This window comes from Salvelinus sp. IW2-2015, linkage group LG16 (genome assembly GCF_002910315.2).
Source record: "Salvelinus sp. IW2-2015 linkage group LG16, ASM291031v2, whole genome shotgun sequence".
NCBI lineage: Eukaryota > Metazoa > Chordata > Actinopteri > Salmoniformes > Salmonidae > Salvelinus > Salvelinus sp. IW2-2015.
The window spans coordinates 35,208,314-35,223,832 of record NC_036856.1 but is presented as its reverse complement, the minus strand read 5'-3'; the positions used below and the strand labels follow the sequence as shown (position 1 = coordinate 35,223,832).

General features: G+C 43.9%; 1 protein-coding gene across 2 annotated transcripts in view; it reads left to right on the top strand.

The window, feature by feature from the left end:
- Positions 1-15,219, top strand: part of lepr (leptin receptor) — a 56,468-nt gene extending 41,249 nt beyond the window's left edge. For both annotated transcript variants that reach the window (XM_024004689.1, XM_024004688.1), the window contains exons 16-20: positions 7,424-7,630; positions 10,663-10,746; positions 12,420-12,522; positions 13,121-13,196; positions 13,409-15,219. In XM_024004689.1, coding sequence (XP_023860457.1) covers positions 7,424-7,630; positions 10,663-10,746; positions 12,420-12,522; positions 13,121-13,196; positions 13,409-14,251 — 1,313 coding nt within the window. In that variant the 3' untranslated portion in view covers positions 14,252-15,219. The remainder of the gene's footprint in view (positions 1-7,423; positions 7,631-10,662; positions 10,747-12,419; positions 12,523-13,120; positions 13,197-13,408) is intronic.
- Positions 15,220-15,519: the final 300 nt, after the last annotated feature.

Here is a 15,519-nt window from a genome sequence, read left to right as displayed (position 1 = left end):
TTCAGCTAAACCTATGGCAAAGATTTTTATATCTAAACAAAGATAGACCACAGCCTGTRGTTTCCAATGGGAACAGATGAGTCATAGTGGGCAGAACAAGTAAGGAGGTGGGCAGAGCCAAGCACGAGCTAGCGAGATCCTYTTGGGCCGTTCTAGCATACATCTGCATATTTCCGTCAGGGAACGCCTACTCTGTGAAATGAGCGCGTGCAATAACTCAATTCAACTTTGCACTCCTAAATAACGCGATTTCTTAAAACTTTTGCAAAGGCAAAAGTCTACAAAACTTTGTCCACTCTGTTCATAACAGATTCTAGTTTTGGGAACAGAAAACTGTATTGAGATTCATCTATGAGAACATTTGCAGAATGTAGGCCAAAATCCATCTCGTTCCATCTTCTCCCTCTGCCTGCCACTGGGCTTCCTCTCATTACCATATTTAGTAGTGAGTGGAAAACGCCAAGCAGATGTTTCATATTTATACATCCAGTGAAATATCTGTCTCATTGTTCTATCTGTGCCTAGGGTATGGCAAAGTGGAGTGTGTAGAAATACATCCACCAGTTGAAGCTCATTTATACTTCGACACAATTTTAAAACTCTAGAATGCTATTTGGAGAACAGCAAAAACAAACGTGGCATGGCAAAAGGTCAATCAGACTTGTGAACATAATCCCTAGCTGTGTATTGCCGCTGTGCATTGCCGCTGTCCATGATATCTGTTGTCTGTAGCTTGTGAGATTTGGAAACACTTTGTTGCTTTTTGTGCTGCTGTTCTGTCTACGTGCTACGTGTTGCTTGTCCTATGTTGCTCTGCATGTGCTCACTGCTCATTGTTTGTCTGTATTGTAACTGTTTTTAATAACCTGCCCAGGGACAGCGGTTGAAAGCCGGCTGGCTAAAACTGTCACTTTTACTGAAATATTGATTAATGTTCACTTTCCCTGTAAAAAGAAACTCAAACAAAAATGTCCCATAGATATTATCACCTCAACATTAGGTTTATATTAGGTTTAAAGGTCTTTGGAATGGAGTCCACAATGTACTACTCAACTTCATCATACAGTGCATTCGGAAAGTATTCAGACCCCTTGACTTTTTCCACATTTTGTTACGTTACGGCCTTATTCACGAACCCTGGTTAACAAGTTGAATCAGCAATACAAAATTGTTTATTTAAAAAAAGTTTATTTATTTATTTACTAAATACCTAACTAATCACACAGAATTACATATACACAGAATGAATCATACCTTGATTACAAATTACATCATAAAGGAAAACGTCCCTAGCGGGCGGAACAGATATGACAGCTGGTTACACAGAAGAAAAGGGGGCTGGGTTTGAGTGAAAGAGCGGGAAGACTTGAGGAACAAAGGTACCAGCCATGCTATCGTAAATACAGTATCTTATGCATTCTAAATTACCACCCATTTGGAAAAGGAAAATGCAATAAATATTTACTCTGAGCTGCGCTTCGGTAGGTTGGTGGTAGATGGAAGGCCGTGTTGCCCAACCAAGTCCTTTGTCCTTTGAAGAATGTCTCTGGTGGTAAATTGGATACGTTGTAGTAATGTCGTTGGTAGACGGGATACTCTGTCTGTTCTTTCCTAGCCCACGTTTGCAGCTGCTGTTGCTAACTCAACGGCTAGGAGGTATCACTTCTGTAGTGAATAAGAGTTCAAAGTTCATACCATCCGCAACCAAAGCTCACGCTGAGGTTGGCTTAGTTCTGTAGTTGACATGTTAGTCCTTTTAACGTATGGACCGTTGTCCCCACATCCTTGGAACAGGAGGTTATATTGTCGTCAAGGCTTTATATAGGAAGGGAGAGGAGGGCGTGTTTGAAAACRTTTATAACCCATGTTTCTTTACAGGGGCGGGCCACTGATTGAGCAGAGCCCTAACCTTATGAATACCCAAATCTCTCATTTGGAAGRTAAAATTACATTAAATCTCTTCACCAATAATTTTATATTCAAACATTTAAATTGAACAACAAATCCATGTGAATCCGATAACTACAATGTGCAGACTTTCCACTGTAGAGTTTATGAGAATGTCAAAGATGACAACCGAACTGACATCATATTCATTAAGTACCACCGCATATGTTCAATTGGTCGGATTACCAGAATATAGTTAATTTCCCCCCACCTTCTGATCTTCTCAGAATCTCTATGTTAACCAAAGGATTTTCAAATGTCGCATCAGTAGGGTAGAGAGAGGAAAAAGGGGGGAAGAGGTATTTATGACTGTCATAAARCTACCCCCAGGCCAACGTCATGACACTAGGCTCCCAGTCCCTTCCGCTGATAAACATCCCCACAGCATGATGCTGCCACCACCATACTTCACCATAGGGATGGTGCCAAGTTTCTTCCAGACGTGATGCTTGGGCTTCAGGCCAAAGACTTCAATCTTGGTTTCATCAGACCAGAAAATCTAGTTTCTCATGGTCTGAAAGTCCTTCCATCTAGTMTCTTTCYTCTTGCCACTCTACCATAAAGGCCTGATTGGTGGAGGGCTGCAGAGATGGTTGTCCTTCTGAAAGGTTCTCCCATCTCCGCAGAATTAACTCTAGACCTCTGTCAGAGTGACCATCGGGTTCTTGGTCACCTCCCTGACCAAGGCCCTTCTTCACCAATTGCTCAGTTTGGCTGGACGGCCAGCTCTAGGAAGAGTCTTGGTGTTTCCAAACTATTGTGTTCTTGGGGACCTTCAATGCTGCAGAAATGTTTTGGTACCCTTCCCCAGATCTGTGCCTCMACACAATCCTCTCTCTGAGCTCTACGTACAATTCCTTCGGCCTCATGGCTGCGTTTTTGCTCTGACATGCACTGTCAACTGTGGGACCTTACATAGACAGGTGTGTGCCATTCCAAATCATGTGCAATCAATTGAATTTACCATAGGTGGATTCCAATCAAGTTGTAGAAACTTCTCAAGGATGATCAATGGAAACAGGATGCACCTGAGATAATTTTCGAGTCTCATAGCAAAGGGTCTGAATACTTAAGGTATTCAGGTTTTTCTGTTATTTATTTTTAATAAATTTGCGCAAAAAAAATTCTAATCTAAAAATCTGCTTTCGCTTTGCCGTTATGGGGTATTGTGTGTAGATTGAGGATTTGTTTTAGGTTGTAACATTTAAAAAAAATTGGGGYAAATACTTTCCGAATGCACTGTACATAGGCTACATTGACTCATTTAGCCTACTTGTGGAACAGTGCATCCAACATGAAATAGATGCATAATACATGCTATCAAGGCATGTAAAAGGCCTAGTGCACTACTTTTATTAATATTTTTCAGCACCCCTACTACCTGTGGCTATGGGCCAGAGAGAGAGAGTGACACAAATCTTTATCTTGTCAGTGTCAGTAATTGGTTTCTCTCTCTACGACAAGATGTTTATCYTTTAGGTTATTGTTTATTCTGCTATGTTTATAGCCTTGTTTATATCGGTGTTATAGTAGTGTAATATTATGCTTATTCATTCATGTTTATATAGCCTAATTATGACACTTTACTGATACTGTTATATTGTGCATGTTCTTGCGTTATAGAAACACAATTCATTCGGAATTGTACTATTCCACCAAGATTCGTTCCCAGTCAAGATCCATGGTATATAATCGAAGTGTGTGTGTGTTTATACAACGGTGGGTCTAATCCTGAATGCTGATTGGATAAAACCACATTCCAGCCGGTGTCTATTTCACAAGTTACTACCTGCTAAATCTTGATCTCCACTGTGAAAAGCATCTAGACATTATCTCCCATTTCTTTTAGACTAGCATTTGGTTTTCAACAGCAGAGATTTGTATAAACCGTGCTGTCTGTCTCTCTCAGACCTTTTCGATATTGATTTGGGATCTCCACCGTCCCATGTAAAGCAGCAAATTGAGCTGGTTGTCATAGCAACACACCACTTTTTTTCAGTTGACTGGCTAAATCGATACTTTGTTGCGAAAACTAAAATGGATGAGTAGAACATTTCTTTTGATCTTTTCGGCGGCATGACAATGGATGAATGGGAAGAAGAGATAATAATAATCCCAATAATCCCCAGGCATGCAGATTTGGGGGATACTGCATTGTTAAGAATACAAACTGGGCTGTGCGTTGCTTCGAGGGCTGACTTGCAGAGAATTAAACAATTGTTGACTTAAACTGTCACTAAGGAAGAGTTTAACATCCTTCTCCAACAAATGTATGAAATGGGAAGGGGGAGCAGTACAGCATAAGTAGCTACCTGGCACTCCGTAGTGAGCTCAACCGGTTTCTAAATMATCCACCCACTGGTCGCAGCTGGTGCCATATGAAGGACACCGAATTTACCACCTCTAATCCTGTATTTCTGGGCAACATCAAACAGCTAAGGCGGCAAGGAAAATATATCACAAACAGCCACCGATGAGGACAATGGCCCAAGCTCCAAAACTCCCAGGCTCTGAATCCTGGTACACCAAGGGGTCTGGTCCAGAAAGTGTAGTTCAACCTCCAGTTACATCTGGATCGAAGAGGAAAAGAGGGGAACAGACAAAAGCCCAACTCATTCCTCGTAAAAACAGACGAGAACGCTCTAAGGTATGTTGTTCATAGCCTGTTTGTGGTTTTTTTCTAAGTTGCACTCGTAATTGGGCTACTGGAAAACAATATTAAAACAATGCATTCTCTCTCACTCAGACACGCCACTCTCGCATATAACAAGGCCACAAAGAATCATCTGGACCCAAGGGAGAGTGGCAGGGAGTCCAAGAGGGGATTCATGTTTGAGCAGCCAGGGAACCCGCTATGCTGGTGGCATCACTGGAGAAATATCTATCGAAATGCCCGGAGAACGCCCTTGCATTTTATCTCCACCCAAGGAGAGGAGAGTGTATCGGGGACTCGATCTGGTACACYTCAGAGCCGATGGGCGTGAAGTATCTGGCAGCACTTTTACCCAAGATCTGTAGGGCAGCTGGAACAACTTCATACACTAATCACAGCATCAGGACAACGACAGTCCAGAAACTGGCCAATGCTGGTTTAGAAGCGAGGGAGATTGTCAGTGAGTGAACATGGGTGCGAAGGTTCGCTCCATAGCTACTGGCGTCCGTCACTAACCGACAGTAAACTCTGGACCAACATCCTGGCCGAAAACAAAGTGAACACTGCAGCACCATCAACACCTTAAAGGCTGAAGAAGCAAGGCAGCAGAAGTAGTAGCACAGACTGAGACAGATATTTCGACCAATGCACAATCCAGGGGAATGTACAGATACATGGGACATACAATAAGTAGCTGTCAGCTGTGGTGGGTAACAAAGAGAATGTATGGTTTCATTTATTAAAATCAGCTGAAATGAATGTCATAGATTGTCTTTCATTTTCTCTGCCAGGCAAAGTTGCGCATCATAAGCTCATTGTTATGGATGTATCCAAATAAATCAAACTAGAAAACAGCTTAAACAAATGCAAATGCAGCTACTTTGCTGTTAGTCTGGCTGCACTTTTTGACGTGACTGTAAATTAGCCGTAGTTGGCTAGCTAGCAAGCAAGGGATTAGAACGTTGCCAGTCAGTGGCAATGGAGCATTTAGAACGAACATCTGGTTCGCGTCTATAGATACAGAACAAAAAGACTGAACAACTGGGTTCCGTCCATAGATACAGAACAAAAAGACTGAACAACTGGGTTCCGTCCATAGATACAGACAAAAAGACTGAAAAACTGGGTTCCGTCCATAGATACAGAACAAAAAAGACTGAACAACTGGGTTCCGTCCATAGATACAGAACAAAAAGACCTGAACAAAATGGGTTCCGTCCACAGATACAGAACAAAAAGACTGAACAATGGTTCCGTCCACAGATACAGAACAAAAAGAACGAACGACTGGGTCGCGTCTCTAGCAACCCTAGATTTGTGTCGGGACGATATCTTGTGGAATGATGAAATACTACGAATAAATTAATCAAAATAACGTTTTTAATGAAAATATGTAGATCATTATTTGAATATGTTGGTAACCCGTTGGATAAAAGTGATAATGCCCTCAAAGCCGGTGGTCGGAAGATATATTGGCACGGMAGTTGTTAGGCCCGAGACAAAGTCGAGGGCTGGCAAACTGTGCCAATATATCCTCCAACCACCGGCTTCGAGGGCATTATCCCTCTTCCTTAGTGACAGTTACACTTAAGTGTAAGGAAATTAAAACCCAGAAAGGAGAAGCATCGGTATTGTTCCTACTGTACATCCTGTAGAGGGTCAGAACTCAAATCACAGTCATCATAAGTGTACTAGCGGGTGAGAGCATTCACAGCCGACCGCTCAGACGCGTGAGGGCATGCCAGCCAACCGTTTTTACATGAAGAGAAAATATAAACTTCATTTTTATTTCTCTCTCTTTCTTTCCTTCCCCCACTCTCTCTTTCTTTCCTTCCCCCACTCTCTCTTCCTTTCCTTCCCCCACTCTCTCTCTCTCTTCTGTCGTGTCTTTGGCTATGCCGGATTAAGTGATATGACATGCTATTCTATAAAATCCTTTCTCTGTAATTAATATTACCTGATTAAGCTAATCATGTAAATGTAATTAACTAGAAAGTCGGGGCACCACGAAAGAGTGTTTATAGAGCTGTTATCTTCCGAATAAACTCTGAAAGACCTAGGAATATTTTACATCAATAGCAGTCAATATTAATCGTCACCTTATTTCAGTCTCATCTGAAAGTTGTAAATTCTTGGTTATTTTCACGAACTCTGGCTTACAAGTTGAATCAGCAATACAAAATTTGGTTTAATTATTTATTTACTAAAAACCTGACTCATCACGCAGAATTACATATACACAGAATGAATCATACATTGATTACAAATTATGTCATAAAGGAAAACGTCCCTAGCGGACGAAACAGATATGACAGCTGGTTACACAAAGAAAAGGGGGTTGGGTTTGAGTGAAAGAGCGGGAATACTAAGGAACAAAGGGAGAAGCTATCGTAAATACAGTATCTTATGCATTCTAAATTACCGCCCATTTGGAAAAGGAAAATGCAATAAATATTTACTCTGAGCTGAGCTCCATGTGAATCTGATAACTATAATGTGTAGACTTTCCTAGATACAGTTTATGTCATCRTGTCATCAGTCATAATGTCTCAGATGACAACCGAACTGACATCATATTCATTAAGTACCAACGCATATTTTCAACTGGTTCTATTACCGAAATATGGTTCCTTTCCCCCCACTTGTTTGATGTTCCCAGACTCTCTATGTTTAACAAAGGCTATTCAAGAGTCCCTCAGTAGAGTCAGAGAGAGAGGGAAGGGAGAAAGGTATTTATGGGGGGGGTCATAAACCAACGTCATGACACTTCCTTTCCTTCCCCCACTTTCTCTCGTCCTCCCTTTTCTGCCCCTCCCTCTCCAGGTCAGTGTGTGCGTTCGTTCAGTGCGTCCCGTGTGAACAGTAGTTGTGTGGTCCTGTTGTGGTCTCTGCAGCCCAACAGCAGTGTACCGTGGTCCCTGGTCGTAGAGTGGTCGGGTCAGAACCACCAGGACAGACCGGACCAGACCACAGAGAGCAGGGAGAGGTGGACCAGGTTCCCCCCTACTGACAAGCTCCTCTACCTATATGGTATGTACATTTACTTCCTGTTGTACCTTGCAGTCTCATTTCCCCTCTCATTCTTTCTCTCTCTCTCTTTCATTCGCTTTCTTTAACAAATCAAAGGCCAAAAATGTATGGCTCCTCTCGGACCAGGCACAAATCCCCGTCATTTGCATGAAGAGGAGACGCCGATACAGGGGGCGCAGATCAGGGTGCTTTGTAAAAATTTGTTGGAGAGTGGATAATCCTCCTTTACCATCCGTCCTACTGGCGAACGTGCAATCACTGGAGAATAAACTGGAAGAGCTCTGTTCGAGACCATCTTACCAGCTGGACATTAGAACTGTAATATATTATGTTTCACCGAGTCGTGTTTGAARGAGGACATGGATAATATACAGTTGGCTGGGTTTTCCGTGCATCGGCAAGATAACAGCTACCTCCGGTAAGACGAGGGGTGGTGGTCTGTGTCCTGTTGTCAACAACAGCTGGTGCGCAATCTCTAATATTAAGGAAGTCTCGGTTTTGTACGTCTGAGGTAGAGTACCTCATGATAAACTGTAGAGCACATATTTACCAAGAGAGTTTCCATCAATATTTACCACCACAAACCGATGCAGGCACTAAGACCACACTCAACAAGCGGCCATAAGCAACGGCCATAAGCCGTTGCTACGGCCATAAGCAATATAGAGTATGCTCACCCAGAAGCGGCGCTCCTAGTGGTGGGGACTTTAATGCAGGGAAACTTATATCCGTTTTACCTCATTTTTACCAGCATGTCACATGTGCAACCAGAGGAAAAAAACCTCTGGCCCACCTTTACTTCACAAACAGAGAAGCATACAAAGCTCTCCCTCACCCTCCATTTGACAAATCTGACCATAATTCTATCCTCCTGATTCCTGCTTACAAGCAAAAACTAAAGCAGGAAGTACCAATGACTCTCTCAATACGGAAGTGGTCTGATGATGTGGATGCTAAGCTACAGGACTGTTTTGCTGCTACAGAATGTGTTCTGGGATTCATCCGATGGCATTAAGGAGTATACCACGTCAGTCTCTGGCTTCATCAATAAATGCATCGACAACGTCATCCCCAAAGTGACCGTACATATCCCAACCAGAAGCCGGGGATTACAGGCAACATCCACACTGACCTAAAGGCTAGAGGTGCCGCTTTCAAGGAGCGAGACAAGAAAATCCCTAATAAGAAATTGCCCTGTGCCCTCCGACGAACCATCAAACAGGCAAAGCGGCAATACATAACTAAGATCGAATCCTACTACACCAGCTCTGACACTCATCGGATGTGGCAGGGCTTGRAATCTACTACGGATTAGAAAGGGAAACTCAGCCGTGAGCAGCCCAGTGATGCAAGCCTACCAGACGAGCTAAATGCCTTCTATGCTCGCTTCGAGGCAAGCCCCACTAAACCATGCATGAGAGCACCAGCTGTTCCGGACGACTGTGTGATCACACTCTCCATAGCCGATGTGAGCAAGACCTTTAAACAGGTCAACATTCAGGCGGATTACTAGGATGCATACTCCGAGCATGTGCTGACCAACTGGCAGGTGTCTTCACTGACATTTTCAATCTTTCCCTGACCGAGTTTGTAATACCTACATTTTCAAGCAGACCACCATAGTCCCTGTTCCCAAGAACCCCAAGGTAGCCTGTCTAAATGACTACTGACCCGTAGCACTCACGTCTGTAGTCATTAAGTGCTTTGAAAGGCTTGTCATGGCACACATCAACACCATCATCCCAGAAACCCTATACCCACTATAATATGCATACCGCCCCAACAGATCCACAGATGATGCAAACTCTATTGTACTCCACACTGCCCTTTCCCACCTGGACAAAAGGAACACCTATGTGAGAATGCTGTTCGTTGACTACAGGTTAGTGTTCAACACCATAGTGCCCACAAAGCTCATCACTAAGCAAAGGACCCTGCAACTAAACACTTCCCTCTGCAACTGGATTCTGGACTTCCTGACAGGCCTCCCCCCGGTGGTAAGGGTAGGTAACAACACATCTGCCACTCTGATCCTCAACGCGGGAGCCCTCGGGTGCGTTCTTAGCTTGTTTATTCCATGTGTAACTCTGTGTTGTTGTTTGTGTCGCACTGCTTTGCTTTATCTTGGCCAGGTCGCAGTTGTAAATTCACCCATGACTGCATGGCCACGCACGACTCCAACACCATCATTTAAGTTTGCCGACAACACAACGGTGGTAGGCCTGATCACCAACAACAATGAGACAGCCTACAGGGAGGAGGTCAGAGACCTGGCAGTGTGGTGCCAAGACAACAACCTCTCCCTCAATGTAAGCAAGACAAAAGAGCTGATTGTGGACAACAGGAAAAGGGGGGCTGAGCATACCCCCATTCACATCGACTTCAAGTTCCATTGCGTCCACATCACTAACAAACTATCATGGTCCAAACGCACCAATACAGTCGTGAAGAGGGAACGACAATGCCTATTCCCCCTCAGGAGACTGAAAAGATTTGGCATGAGACCTCAGATCCTCAAAAAGTTATACTGCTGCACCATCGAGAGCATCCTGACTGGTTGCATCACCGCTTGGTATGGAAACTGCTTGACATCTGACCACAAGGCGCTACAAAGGGTAGTGCGTATGGTGCAGTATATCACTCCGGCCAAGATTTCTGCCATCCAGGACCTCTATACCAGGTGGTGTCAGAGGAAGGTCCTACAAATGTTAAAAGACTCCAGCCACCCTAGTCATAGACTGTTCTCTCTGCTACCGCACGGCAAGCAGTTCCAGAGCACCAAGTCTATGTCCAAGATGCTCCTTAACAGCTTATACCCCCTTAAAACAGCTTCTGGTCAAACTGTGGCACTTCAATCCGTTTGGAGTTCCAGTTTGAGAGGTTGTTGGCTGTGAGCTTCTGGCGCCCTCTAGTGAGAGTTTATAGACATGTTTGAATCTGTTCTAATCTGAGCCTCTCTTTACTCTGTTACTATATATGGCTCAATCTGTTCTAATCTGAGCCTCTCTCTGTTCTCTGACTATATTTCCCAGGTCATTTCTATGACACTGATGAATACGAGTTTATTTTGTATCCAGTGTTCGCGGATGGAGAAGGTGAGCCAGTGTATACTAAAGGTAAGCCCTCCCTCAAGATAGGAACAACATACAATACACCCGGCCCAAAAATATGTCTCAATGGCTGCATTTACACTGGCAGCCCAATTTGGATCTTTTGACCAATCAGATCTTTCTTCAATAATTGGACAAATGATCAGAATTGGGCTGGCTGTGTAAACACAGCCTATGTATTTGACATATGAGTATGGCTTGTGTTTATTTTGTATATTAAAGCACTGACATGCATGCATCTATAATGTAAGTCATATGTTCAAATTTTTTGAGTGCCGATTCTATAAGAGTGTTTTAACACATTTCCTCTAGGGTTATGTATTGGTATCAAATCAAATGTTATTAGTCACATGCACTGAATACAACAGGTGTAGACCTTACAGTGAAATGCTTACCTATGAGCCTCTAAACAACAATGCAGTTTAAAAAAAATACGAGTAAGAATAAGAAATCAAAGTAACAAGTAATTAAAGAGCAGCAGTAAAATAACAATAGCGAGACTATACACAGGGGTGTACAGAGTCAATGTGCAGGTCCACCGATTAGTTGAGGTAATATGTACATGTAGGTAGAGTTATTAAAGTGACTATGTATAGATGATAACAGAGAGTAGCAGCGGTATAAAAGAGGGGGGGTGCAATGCAAATAGTCTGGGTAGCCATTTGATTAGATGTCCAGGAGTTATGGCTTGAGGTGGAAGCTGTTTAGAAGCAACTTGGACCTAGACTGCGGTAGCAGAGAGAACAGTCTACGACTAGGGTGGCTGGAGTCTTTGACCATTTTTAGGGTCTTCCTTCATATGCCATCCAGAGGTCCTGGATGGAGGTCCTGCCTCTGGGTGAGCATTTTCCTGCTTAAGGGCGGAATACAGAGTGCGGTCTTAGTCCCAGCATCAGTCTGTGGTGGTATGTAGACAGCTACGAAAAATACAGATGAAAACTGTCTCGGTAGATAGTGTGGTCTACAGCTTATCATGAGATACTCTACCTCAGGTGAGTAAAACCTCGAGACTTCCTTAGATATCATGCACCGGCTGTTATTTACAAAAATACATAGTCTGCCACCCCTTGTCTTACCAGACGCCGCTGTTCTGTCCTGCCGATACAGCATATAACCATCCAGCTGTATGTTGATAATGTTGTCATTCAGCCACGACTCCGTGAAGCATAAGATATTACAGTTTTGAATGTCCCGTTGGTAGTTTAATCTTCCGCGTAGGTCATAGATTTCATTTTCCAAGGATTGCACGTTTGCTAGCAGAATGGAAGGAAGTGGGGGTTTATTAGATCGGGTACGAATTCTCAGAAGGCAGCCTGCCCTCTGGTCCCTTTTTCTCCGCCTTCTCTTCACACAAATGACGGGGATCTGGGCCTTTTCCCGGGAAGCAGTATATCATTCACATCGGACTCGTTAAACGAAAAAAAGTATTCTGCCGTCCGTGGTGAGTAATTGCAGTTCTGATGCCCAGAAGTTATTTTCGGTCATAAGAGATGGTAGCAGCAACATTATGTACAAAATAAGTTAAAAACAAACAACGCAAAGAAATGAACAAAAAAAAATTGTTTAGGCATACGTAAAACGTCAGCCTTGTTCTCTGGCGCCATCTTGTCAATAGGAATATGATCCAATGTGGATTGATTGATTGATAGACTTACACAGGGTGTTGTCCTGTCCTCCAGTCTTTAGGGGGGGTGATGCTGGGCCTGCTGCCTACATGCTTCTGATGATCATCGCCTTCCTCTCCATTGTCCTCTTCGTCACCCTGGTCATATCCCAAAACCAGTAAGATTATATTTCACATCATTATTGAATATAATTTAAAGTTTAATCATTTGACAATAAACTGTATATACTGCTAACAGATTTTTGCTCAGTCGTAGACACTCAATAGCAGTGTTGCATTCTGTTCTATACCAGTGGTGTGTTCTGTTCTATACCAGTGGTGTATTTACAGAAAGTACTTTTGGCCTGTGTCTGACATTAGAAAGAGAGGATCAATGTTTTTTGCCTCTGTGCAGGTGGTTAAGACTAAAATGGTGATTCCAGGTAGTTATTGATCTGAGGAACACAGTCAGACACATTGATTAGGAATGGAATTAAATTATACGTGACATTTCAACAATGTACAGAATGTCCTCAGGGCTCAATTACTATGGAGATTGGCTGAATGTGTTCTGAGAACGAGGGAGAAAGGGGGTGAGAGTGAGTGAGTGAGGCGCACACTTCACATACACATGCTGCCCTCAGTCCTAGCTACACCTAAGCACACATCCGTAAACAAACACACTACGCTTTGTAAATGTATATGAGTGAGAGTGTTGGATTGGAGACTGAAAGGCTCCATACCTTGTTGTTAAATTCTATTCTGTCTGAATCCCAGCATGAAGAAGTTTATGTGGAAAGATGTTCCCAACCCCAACAACTGTTCCTGGGCTCAGGGGATTGACTTTGGGAAGGTGAGGTGTACAGGAATACTACTCCACACACACTTAGCCATGAAAACACACTTAAAGATATAGCAGGCTACTAAAACAGTAAGAGACCATAGAGACCAAAAAATGCATGTGTTGTGTAGGACAGCTTGCCACAGTATTAATAAAGTACTATCTAATCCATAGGCTTGTTCACCTTGCTGTGGTCCTAACTCTCCTCCTATCTTCTTGTCCAGGCTGACACTATGGAGCAGTTGTTCCGCCACCCAGAGGGCCTGCCAGCCTGGCCACTACTCCTCGTCTCAGAGACCATCTCCGAGGCCACCATCATGGAGAAGACTGGGCCCCCTACGTCAGGCCCAGACAAGGACCTGATCCCAGCCTCCTCCCCAGCTCTCTGTGTGGACTCAGAGGTGCCTGGGCTCCCAAAGGAGGAGGAGACCCTCCAACTCCCAGATCTCCCCAGGAGTTTGGAGAGCTCAGCCCAGCCGTCAGTGACCTACGCCACCGTGCTTCTCTCTGACAACCCCCACCACCTCTACAAGCAGGAGGGCAGCCTCAGCAGTTCCAGCGACGAGGGCAACTTCTCAGGCAACAACTCTGACATCTCGGGCTCCTTCCCCGGAGGTCTGTGGGAGCTGGAGATCTCCCATTCCGGAGCCGGAGAGTCGGACCTGGAACCACGGCGTTCCTGCTCTTACAACTCTGTCGGGGAGTTTTCCGAGACTTCAGAACAGGAGGATGAGGCCCTGGGAGGAGAGAGGGATGGGGGGATAGAGGTAATTGAGAAGAAGGACCTGTATTACCTGGGGATGGGCTGTCAGGAGGAGAGTGAGGAGGAGGAGGAGGAGGAGGAAGAAGACACAGGGGCTATGCTTCTCAAAGAGGTGATGGTTCTGGGGAGAGGGGGCTCGTCCGTTGAGTGCATCCCTTTGCTCGGGAGTCAGGACTCTATGTTTAGTGAGTACAGTGACGAGGGGTCGGTGGTAGGGATGAGGAGTGTCCCCCTCTACCTCCCCCAGTTCAGAACTGCTCCCTCCAGTCCACTCAAAGCACAGGACAGCGCCCACCAGCTGTAAGCGCTGATAGTGCTTCATGTACTGATTCAGTCTGATGCTGCTGTTTAGTCCCTCAGGAGGGAGAGAACTCAAGAGAGACACAGACAATGGCCTGTGGCCGGTGTTCAGTCAGTGATAGGCTCTTCTATCTGTTGAGAGCATTTACAGAACCTTAGCTGTTTTTAGATGGCACACTATTCACAATATAGTGCACTAAGATCCCTTATGGGCCCTGGGCAAAAGTTGTGCACTTATATTGGACATTTAGAATATGGGGAAAAGGCGTCCAAGGGTGCGAGGCGTCCTAGATGCTAAGCCTCTGCCCACTTTATAAGGAATAGGATGCCATTTTATAAGCACAGTCTCTCCGTCTACAGTGCTACTGTTCAGTCCACAGGAAGCCAGCTCTGTCACATCTCGGAGAGAGGAGAGCAGAGGGGTGGAGGCTCATTCATTCAGTACTGCACACTTTCAGGAACTATTATGCTGGGATGAATTTAATAAAAAAATTGAAAAAAGGAAAGAAAAATCTTCTGAAAAGGTCTATTTTCTTTCCGATGGCTGCTGTGAGCTCGATAGACTGTACAGCATAAGCACATGATGTGATCGTGTCTCAAAGCAGGTGTGATTGAATGGTTGGACTCTGGTGGATGTTGGATTTGGATGCTTTTGGAACACTTATTGTAACATTTGTGGAGAATTGCCTTTTAGATCTGCATTTGCATTGACTGAGCCCTCAAAAAAWAWATATATATTTTCTTCGTTGTATATGTGCTGTATTTGAAACTTCTTTACGATATGTAAGAAATGTGCCATCTAGTTTCATTGCGTGTCTTTTTCTATTGAAAAAGCTGTTGCTACTGTAGGTATACATGATAAAAGAATGTACATTTTGAAACCAATGAAAAAACTGAAAATACCAGAGTGATATGTAATCCTTGTCAAGATCTTGTGTAGTTTTCGTGGTCACAATAAAWTCTTTATTGCCACGACTGTTGACTTATTAGGAAATGGTTGAGTTGAAGGTGGTCCATGCTGAGAAAGATCAAACCTAAACACTAAACGTGTTTTCTCTTCCACCATTACCGAGGCCATCAGTCACTCAGACAGGTTAGGGTTGCAGACAGACAATACTAGGAGACCCATGAGCTGCCACCCTGAACCATTATTTTGTGGTATATATCGACTTGGTTGTCTTGAGGGAGGGAGAATACACTGAGTTGCTGTCTCCGGTGACACAGATTACATACTGAGTTGCTGTCTGCTGTGACACAGGATTAGCCATGTCG